General features: G+C 46.5%; 1 protein-coding gene across 1 annotated transcript; it reads right to left on the bottom strand.

Annotated features, from left to right (window-relative positions):
- Nucleotides 1-842: 842 nt before the first annotated feature.
- On the bottom strand, nt 843-3,854 carry LOC134453771 (uncharacterized). The gene has a single exon (XM_063204529.1). It carries the CDS (start codon nt 3,852-3,854, stop codon nt 975-977), a length of 2,880 nt encoding a protein of 959 aa, XP_063060599.1. The 3' UTR covers nt 843-974.
- Between the last annotated feature and the right edge of the window lie 6,937 nt (nt 3,855-10,791).

Here is a 10,791-nt window from a genome sequence, read left to right as displayed (position 1 = left end):
GAATGAATGAATGAATGAACACATGTATGTGTTGTACATCTCCATACCACCAGGGGGCAAGCTGTGTGTTGTGAGCAGTGGGAAACATTCTCCCTAATCCACACTCTGCATCATGACCAGGTGGGTGAGGGGCCATTCTCAGGAAAGCAAAGCATGGTTTATACTGGGCTGCTCCACTTCAGGGGCCTGGTTAAATAAAGACTCATGGTGTCTTTGACACACCACAGGGTTGCCAGATGAGGCTGATGATTTCCAGCCCAAAAAATTTTCAAAACCCGCCTAGAAGCACAAAATCCTGCCCAATTCTATTGATTTCTATGGCAAAAATTGGGCGGGTTTTTCTGCTAAATGCCATTTTTACCCGCACACGGCCATCCTAAGCAGCCCAATTGGGCAGGAAACAGCCCAATCTGGCAACACCACTTGTGCTCTTGCCAGCCCTATATAGCCTGCCAGCCCCGGTAGGCCTAATCCCTTCCTCATAACATACAGGCCTAGCTAGTTTCACATGTATGTCAAACCCATTATATACAGCTTGTACTGTGCTCTCACCTCACTTGCTAGTTTACAAACTTAACGGCATGACGTCTTGAGTTAAGGGTGATTCAAGGGACGCTTATGCTGTATGCTATGTGTGATGACACAACATCTAACTGGATTAACGCAGTAGGTTGTTTTCTGTAAGCAAACTATTAGCACTACAGCAACACAGATAAAAACATACATGGAATTACCATATACTGTACTGTACGCTGAAGCAACAGTCAGATAGGAGCATGGCCGTAGCCAGGAATTTGAAATAAGGGAGGTTTTTTTTAAAGGTGCTGTGAAAATACATCTGCTGATGCGACTGGACACATCGTCAGTGATGTTCCTGAAATCATTGGGTGTTTCGGGTCTTTCAACATCATACACCCTCATCCAGGCGACCCAGCCGGGGGTGATCAGTCCCCAGCTTGTGTACAGTTGGCTAACTAACTACCACGACTCCATGGCTCGCCTCTCTTAAGCCATAGCCATCTTGAGGCCCTCTCTGCCGCTTCGGTGGTGTTGCGGATGGCTCTCCTCTTCTGCTGTCCGACGATGCCTAAGCCTCCAAGTGCATTGGCCAAGGACCGAGCTGCGAAGCCTCTGCAGCCTACCTCAATTGGGAGGCACTTAGCCCTCCACCCTGATTGCTGGCAGTCACTGACCAGTCCTGAGTACTTGGAAAGCTTCCTTTCAAAGGCTTCTTCCAGGCGATCTTCCCACGGGACTGTCAGCTCCAGCATGATGACTTGTTTGGTGGCATTTGACACAAGTACAACATCAGGGCGAAGGGTGGTGGCTGTGATGTGGCTCGGGAACTTGAGTTGCTTTTCAAGGTCCACTAGCAGCTGCCAGTCCCTTGCAGAGGTCAGAATTCCTGCTGGTGCTCTTCCGGATGGGGCAACTGGTTCTCCAGCCTTAACAAAGGCGATGGCTTTCTTGGGGGGGTGGAACTGCTTTACCCATGCCAGTCCTGTGCTGATGGCTTCAGCGATGGTCTTCAGGACTTGGTCGTGCCTCCACCGGTACCGCCCTTCTCCTAGCGCTGTGGAACAGCTGCTAAGGACATGTTCTAAGGTGCCTCTCTTAGAACACAAAGGGCAAGCTGGTGACTCTGCTAAGCCCCAAGTGTGCAAGTTTGATGGGCTGGGCAGCACGTCATATACAGCCTGGACAAGGAATTTGATGCGGTGAGGCTCCGCTCTCCAGATGTCAGTCCAGGTCACTTTCCTCTCTAACGCATTCTCCCATCTTGTCCAGGCCCCCTGCTGTCTCATGCCCACCGACTTGCAAGATCTGATTTCCTCTTCTGCTGCCCTCACCTCTTCTTGGACCAAGCGCCGCCTCTCCTTCCCACTGGGGTTCACTTGCGGAGTTGGAAAGGATCCCAGGCCTGCTCTGCCTCGTGTCACCACTCCCACCAGGGCCCTGTGCCGCAGCCTAGCTTCAGCCATTTGAACAGCCTCTTCTGCCTTCCACTTCCTGCCAGTCCTCACCTGGATTCCAGCATTGGCCACCTTTGGATCGCTGGAGTCTCTGTACAGCACCACTTCTCTTGCTCGTGTTACCTTGAATTCCTCCTCCAAGGATTTGAAGGGCAATTGCAGTTTGTTACTGCGCCCATAGAGTGCAATGCTGCTCAGGCTCTTTGGTAACCCCAGCCATCTCCGTAGGTGGCTGCTTACTTTCCTCTCCAATGTCTCCACTGTGGTCAATGGGATGGCATAGACAAGGAGAGGCCACAGAATCCTAGGGAGGATGCCATGCTGATAGACCCATGCTTTGTATTTACCAGGGAGGCCAGATTTATCCACAGATTTCAGCCAGCCATCTAGCTCAGCACAAGCTGTCTGAATAGATGTTTTGTCTTTGAGGGAGCTGTCAAAGACCTTACCAAGACTCTTGACTGGCTTTTCTGTGATTGATGGAATGGGTGTGCCTGCGATGTTAAAGCGGAACTTGTCCTCCACCTTTCCTTTCCTCAGTACCATGGATCTCGACTTAGCAGGTTTGAACCTCATTCGGGCCCACACCATCATCTTCTCCAGACCCCTCAATAACCACCGACATCCTGGGACGGATTCTGTGGTGACTGTAAGGTCATCCATGAATGCCCTGATGGGTGGTTGCCGTTGTCCAGAGCTCATGAGGGGTCCTCTACACTCTGGTTCAGCAGACTTGGTGAGCATGTTCATGGCCAAGGAGAATAGTGTCACAGAGATTGTGCACCCTGTGATTATACCAATATCCACCTTGTGCCAGCTAGATGGTGTTGCTCCTGCAGAGACCCTCATCCTGAAGTTGTTGTAGTAGTCAGCGATGAGGTCTCTGCACCTGCTGGGGACATGGTGTTTCACCAGAGTGAGCTGGACCAGCTGATGGGGAATGGAGCCGAATGCATTGGCCAGGTCAAGCCATAGCACTGACAGGTTACCCTTGCTCTCTCTGGCCTCTCGGATGAGCTGCGTCACCACACCTGTATGCTCCACACAGCCTGGCATCCCTGATATTCCACCTTTCTGTACAGACGTGTCGACGTAGGTGTTCCTTGCTAGGTAGGTGCACAGCCTCCTGGAGATAGCGCTGAAGAAGATCTTCGATTCGATGCAGAGGAGAGAGATGATGCGGAACTGGTCAAGTTGGGTGGAATCTTCCTCCTTTGGGATCCAGACCCCTTCAGCCGTTCGCCATTGCTGTGGGATCTTCCCCTTCCTCCAGAAGACCCGCAGGATTTTCCACAGCCGCAGCAAGAGCTTGGGACAGTTCTTATACACCTTGTATGAGGTGCCGCTCGGTCCTGGAGCAGAGCAAGCTCTGGCTTTATGGACGACTTCCTTGATTTCCCTCAGCTTCAGCTCTGACATGTCGAACTGAAACTGTGGCTCGGGAGGATCAATGAGGATGTCACAGTCTCCAAGTTCCAGCTCTTTACCGGGATCGCAGAACATCTCCGCAAGGTGTTGATCGATGTCTTCTTTGGAGGAGGCCAGCTTTCCACTGCGCTTCTGGCCAAGGAGATCTTTGGTGAACTTGAAGGGGTTGGCGATGAAGGCCGCACGCTTACGAGCCCTCTCGCGCCGCCGCCTTCGATGCCACTCTGCCCGGCGGAGAACCCTTATCCTCTTCCGGTGGATGGCCATCAGCTGGGATAGACCAAGGCGCTCCTCATCTCCTGCCTCCTTGTACTGGGACTTCAGCACTTTCATCTCCCGCCTTAACAGATGGATCTTCTCTGCCCTGTGGTTCTTTATGTAGGGTGTTCCAGGAGCTTTCTTCTCCTCCTCACCAAACCGCTCAGCTGCCATCGTGACAATGATTGTTGTCATGGCTTGCAGCTTCCGGTCCACTTCTCCCTTGGATATTGACTCCAGGATTTGGTCCACGTCATCGTCGAACTGCTTCCACAGAGTAGTCATGGTGGCTGCTGGCCACTTTATCCGCCTCCAATGCAATGTATAGGATGTTGCCCGGAGTATCTATTGTAACTATGTTGCTCATTGAAACTGCTGTCTTTTGCCAATTTTGGTCTTTTCATGAATATCTGCTAAATAATGAACTAATATTTACTAGTATGACCACAGCTTACAGTATGTTTTGCAGCTGAAAAGATTCAGGGGATTCAAAATGGTGGACAATGGAGAAGATCCCCTTTTTCATGTATGAAAAATATTATTTTCTCTAAAAATAAGGGAGGTCCGGACCTCCCTTACCTCATATGTGGCTACGGCCATGGGTAGGAGTGAATTGTAGAATTGACAGCTATATTTTTTTGGTTTACTAACCCTATATTTTTATCGCTAGGCCATTACAGTGCATTTGCAAAATAAAATACAGTGACATCAACCCCATTTTAAATTGCCTTGATACCACATTACAGTATATCACGAAAGTGAATACACCCCTCACAGTTTTGCAAATTTTTGAGTATATCTTTTCATAGGAAAGCATTACAGAAATGTAACTTTGACACAATGATTAGTGACCTTTTAACAACATATTTAACCGCTTAAATTTCTTGTTCACTCAGTAAAAAACAAAATACAGCCATTAATGTTTGAACATGTACTCACAAAAGTGAGTACACCCCAGATTAAAATCCGGTAGAGAAGGGGCTATGTTGGCTCAAATTGTCTCGAAATGAAAAGGGATGACAAGGGAGGTCATCAGTGTGCGTATCAACCTTTCTTTGCATTGAACTTTTACATTTTCAGTCTGCATCTGGCTTAAATAGATTGGTGTGAGATTTGAATGCAATCCTATGGAGAATATCATGATCTGCTTCAGTAGTCACAGTGCATGTTGACATGCATGTTTCTTTTAGGTGTATTTCAGATTGCCAATGTTGACAGCATTCATGCATCCCCAAACCATGTCAGTCCCACTACCATGCTTGGCTTATGAGAGGATACACCTTTTTTGTACAACTCACTTGTTTACTACCACACATGCTTGACACCATCTAAAGCAAATTTGTTTATCTAGGTCTCTTCAGATCACACACCATGGTTCCAGTGATCCATATCCTTTGTCTGTTCATCTCTCTTGAGACCAAGATAAACAAATTTGCTTTAGATGGTGCAACGAGCTCATTACATATTTTTAGATGAAGTTCAACTTTTGACGCCCTTGGCTTTTTTGACGCTTCGGGCGCTTTCCACACGTTCAACGCAGACGGTGTGATCGCACGGTCGGACCTCATATCAGGCCGCTTCATACCGTACGATGTTATAGTAAAAGCTACAGGCCTCAGGCTTCAAGGAAGTACCGTACAGTGTCGAAAGCTTCAGGCTGTAGGCTTGAAGGAAGTACCCAGGGGTGTTGTACAAAGGGATAAAGTGTGACTGAGTCACCAGGGCCCAGGATTATACAGGTAGCTGTTAATACCTGCTGGGCATTGCTGCCTGTCGCACCTCCTCCGGTGCCCATGGGTCAGCAAGAGAAAATAAGACTTGTGACACAAATTTTTTATTGTATCAATTACTAGACAAACATAGGGAATACACATTCATAATGCATGCACAGGAGGTGCCTTCCTCAACCACCTTCGCGGGTAGCTGTAGCCTTACGCCAGAAGCAGATGTCGTCAGGTGGTGTCCAGCCTTCTCTGCGGTGTTTCGGCCCTGAACCACAACACCGCCCACTCCACCTAGTGGGCCCACAGTGAGTGGCCAGTCTCACTGCCTATCTGCTCCTGGCGTACAGCTTTCCTCCTCTCTCTTACACCAACAATAAATATGCTCCATACATTTGATAAGCATAAAAAAAACAATAATAACTAAATAAAGGAGTCACCAGGGCCCCATGTATAAAGGGGGCCTACACACAGTCTGATTTATCTATATACGTATATGGCTAGCGGGATTCGTTGGAGCTGATTGGGCCCAAAATTTTCTGCTACGTCCCTGGAAGTATTGTACAATGTTAAAAGCTTCAGGCCTCAGGCTTCTCTGCAAGGGTTTGAAATGAAACTACTATATATTTTTTCAAAAAGTTGTGCAAATATGGTCAGTCCTGTACTTGCCCAAGTGTCCAAAATGTTGTCATCTTTTTGTGCTCTAAAATCTGGGTCGTATCTCATTTTTCTTAGCCGTACGCTTTCACTATTGATTTTTAAATGAGAACATTATTGTCTCCAGGTCTCAGGCTTCAAGGAAACTAAAGCGTGAAAGCCCACCTGGAAAACTCGAACTCCCATTGTCATTGTAACACAGCACTCCACAGCCCACAAGAAAACAAAGCACACAACTAAATCGCATTTTGTGCATCATCCATGCAAGGGGGAAGCTCCCAATGGCGGCCCAAGGGAGTAGTGTGGCGGGACGGTACCATGCTCAGGGTACCTCAGTCATGGAGGAGAGCACTGGTTAATTATTCACCCCACCAACCTGGCGGTTCGGGAGTCGAACCGGCAACCTTTGGGCTACAAGTCTGACGCTCTAACTGCTTAGCCATGACTGCCTGTTAAGGCACTGTAATGTTAAAAGCTGCACCATAAAAACGACCAACACAAACGGAACAACGGAAGTCATTATTTCTCTATGGAGGGTGCGCGACCAGCGCTACCAGAGCGAATTCGCCAGGGGCGAAGCAAACTGAGCGACCAGAGCGAATTTTAATGATTAAAGTCGAGCTGATCTTGTGGTAATGAGCTATGATGCGTTTCGGCGAAAACCAATTGGAATGTTCACATCTCAGAATGTCCCAGGCTGTCAAGCCAGAGCCGTTATGTGATTAGCTGAATCAATCATGTCAATGCAGCGTACAGAGCGAATACAGGGAATTCAAGGCGAAACTTCTTCTACCAGGCAGCGTAGTTCGCTCTTGGTCTGAACGCGGCATAATACCCAATCATCACCACTGCATGCCGGACGTGCTCCACAAATAGAGATGGAATTTATGGCTCTTTTTCGGGATCCGGATCTTAGTGGCTCGTTCCTTTCAAAAAGCCGTTCAAAAAACTGGCTCTTTTGGCTCTTTTTTAAATTATTTATTCAGTGTTAAGAATGTAATATTTTGACTCCTCCTCAAGATAATTTTGTCCAAACAACAACTGATTATTCTCCTGCTTCTAAAGACCGTTTGTGCCTCTCTTTGAGGCAAACAATTGTGTTTTTTCCCTAATTTAATTACTCTGGTTGAGGTCACGTGCTTAAAATGAATGATAAATGAACGAAATAACGGTCGAGTGGCTCCCCCAGCTGTGATCCGGTTCCCATCGTTCACTTCAGGGAGCCGTTCAAAAGAACCGGCTCGTTCATGAACGACACACCTCTATCCACAAATACTGAACGTATGAGTAGTTCAGGGAGAGTGTCCAGATGAACCTGAGCAGTGTAATCTGTAGTGACGTGGGAATGAGGATCTTGTGTGTGTGTGTGTGTGTGTGTGTGTGTGTGTGTGTGTGTGTGTGTGTGTGTGTGTGTGTGTGTGTGTGTGTGTGTGTGTGTGTGTGAATGAGGATGACCACCACTAAAGACCACTGGGAAGGAACGCTAATGATCTTAGCCGTACTAACCGGGACACACACACCGGGGGAGCAAGCAGGGACATACAAGGACACACACACACACACGCACGCACACACACACACACACACACACACACGCACGCACACACACACACATTTGGTACCTTGTTAGCTTTTATTGTATCCAAATGTTAGCACCAAATGCTACAATGATGCGTGGTAAGGGGAGCGTACCTATGTTCCCCCGGTCCTACGTTCCCCTGTCTTTGTATGCAATGTTTCTGAGTTGTCCATTTTCTATGTTCCCCGCATTGTATGTTTCCAAGTTTTCAAATTGTGCCCTGACCAAAACTATCCCTAAACCTAACCTGTCAGAGGTGCAACAACAACCTGCGCTTTGCCATGCGGCAGCAGTCTACTTGGAAGCAGTGGGGAACATAGAACCCTTTTTTGAAAAAAGGGTCCTATGTTCCCCGGTAGAGGGGAACATAGGACCCGGGGAACATAAGGATGACCCTATGGTAAGGAGTGCTATTGCATACTGAACCACAGAACATCCTAATGCGAAATGCAGGTGGCCTTTGGAAACAATGATGTGCTATGAGCTTAACAACAAAATAATTTCATCACTGATTTCTTTAGGCCTCTATAGTAATGCATGGCCTTCTCTAATGGTGAAACATCGACTCAGCGATTCAACCTACAAAGTCTTCACTTTAAAGTGGAAATGTTGTGCGATTTCCCACCAAATTAATCACAACAATGGAGCTTCTGGGGTGTGTGTATACTTATTTTTTCCATTCATGCATTCATTTATATTCAGCACCCTCAACAATTGCTCTTGGCATATGTGTGTGCACTGGTGGTGTCAACAATGACCGATTCGGCGATGCAATCCAATGCGGGGCATGGACGATACAGAATCGATCCGGCCAGTTCCAGAATCGATCCGGCACTTTTTTTTAAGTTTCAATTACTTCCATGGATATTTCGAGAGCAAATGAATGTTAAATTAAATAAAAGCACTTCAAAACATTGCAAGACTGATACAGACTGATACAGAAAACAGCCAATAAATTGTTGCTCAGTATCTGACTACTTATATTGCCTCATCATGACTGATTAAAGATGGCCTCTCAACGTCATTTAATTAATATTGCCGTGTTCCCCATTGTTATTGAATGTGTTACGCGTTGGTCCTGTTTTAAACAAGTCCGACAGGCGGACAACAGATGCGTCCGTCTATGCCCGTTCTGAACTTTTTTTGCCCAAACGCCCCCTTGGCCTCCTCATAACCTGTCAAGGCAATTTATCAATAAGCCTACCATGTACTGTATAAGCCTGGATTTGAAAAAGTACCATAGGATTTCAACAGTGTTGGGCAATTTACTGAAAAACTGTAATGCATTGCTGATTATGTTACTGTCTTTTCAAAATAATCCCTTACACTACATTTAGCAATGTGGGGACCTAAGGCGAATTTAGCTTAGGGTGGCCATCGGTCCATCCCATATCAAATTTTTTTTTAACATAAAATCTCTATTTTTGTTATTTATGTTTTTTTTTTTATCACGATTTTTTATTAAAAAATAAAATAAAAATAATTACAAACATAAAAAAACAGGCAAACATTAGGCCTACAACCCTTTCTGGACAGATTTGAATGAATAGGCTATTTGCAATTTTGCATAGGCCTACATTAAATAAACTAAAATGTGAAATTCTCTTTTCACTTTAATATGAGAGCAGTGATGTCCCCCCCTCACTGAAGTGTTATTTCATGTGTGTGCATGATGCTGTCACCTATTTGAAGTGACGTTGATGTTGGATTTCATGGAATACTTTTAAATGCCGCTTTGGGAAGAAAACAGAGTAGGCGACAGGTGAACTGTATTTCTGTCAAAACAGTGGTTTGCAGGCGTTTGCGTTTTCACGTGGATATTGTCTTCGTGGACCGTAACAGACAAACCGTAAGTTCCATAAACTAATCAATGAGACATTGGCTACGTGTACATGATGTTTTTAAGTCCGATTTAATAAATGCGATTTAAATAGATCAGATTAAGAGTTATTTTGCGATGTGTATACATGGCACTTTCACTTAAATGCGATTAAACATCTGGGGAAAATAAAGCATTGCGATTGGACTGAGGACGCACGTGCTGAGCGAGCCAAATAAGGCACGGGGGCGTGGTTCAATGCCACCGAGATGCAGGTCATCTTCCCCACGAAAATCGTTGCCTCAGGCGGACTGAAATCACAACCTTCCCCCCTTTCTCCCTGGATCATTTACAATGCTACATTAGCTACCCTGTTAGCATAGAAAAACGAGTGGTCAAATGGTAATGTGGAGTAACTTTGTTGTGCTTCATTACTTCGTGGGACACTTTTACATCAATATATGGAAGCCACAACATTTATAGTCGCTTAGGGACTTTAAATTAAGCAAAACTTTCATGTGAAAATCAACAGGAAGTGCCGCCATGTTTTTCTCACTGGCAAAGAGCACGGTCTCTTGGTAGACGTTTTGGTTTGCACGCATGAGCTCCAGTCCAAAACTGAGCGACTGCCACCTTGTGGACACAAGAGGGAATCACAAGAGGGAATCACAATTCAGAAACTCATCACGGGAGGGCGGACGGACGGACGGAAGGACGGACGGACGGACGGACGGACACCAAAGCCTCTTATAGAGATGCGTGGGACGCATCTAAAAACGTTCTGGTTGCTTTGTTTCAAGACGTTTTTGCAAGCTGGCAAGGTGGCTTGTGGAGAAACGAGAGTGTTCCGTGTTTCTCGTGGAAATGCGTCTCTGATTGGCTCACTCCTCCTGCTCTCGAAGAAACGCGTCTCTGATTGGCTCAGTCCTCCAGTTCTTGGAGAGAATGTAATGGGAAACAGAGTCGCCACTTCCCCGGGTGGTACTGCACTATAGGGGCGCCAACGGAGGCGTGCAGGCTCCATTCAGGGCTGTGCTCTTTCGACAGCGACCCCTAGGCGAGCTGCAGGCACGGAGCAACCAGAGTGAGCTGGCTTTATGTATGAGGCTTTGTGCTGTGTGTGTACCTGAGAGTAGCAACCACGTTGCTTGTTTTGAAAACAAGCAGAAAAAAAAGTACTCGACATGTTTTTAGATAAATGGGTCGATATAAACCTTTGTGGGCAACGCCTTCTTTCGACGTGACGAAACACAGAAAGGCTTTCGTGATTCGCTCGTTTCTCTGCATTATTTATGTAAATTGGGAAACACCGGGAAACACAGCCAGGAGAGTTGACGCACCGCTATGAGAGCCTTG

The sequence above is a fragment of the Engraulis encrasicolus genome, chromosome 8 (assembly GCF_034702125.1).
Source record: "Engraulis encrasicolus isolate BLACKSEA-1 chromosome 8, IST_EnEncr_1.0, whole genome shotgun sequence".
Classification (NCBI taxonomy): domain Eukaryota; kingdom Metazoa; phylum Chordata; class Actinopteri; order Clupeiformes; family Engraulidae; genus Engraulis; species Engraulis encrasicolus.
The sequence above is the reverse complement of the archived record's forward strand: the minus strand, read 5'-3'. Positions and strand labels throughout refer to the sequence as shown.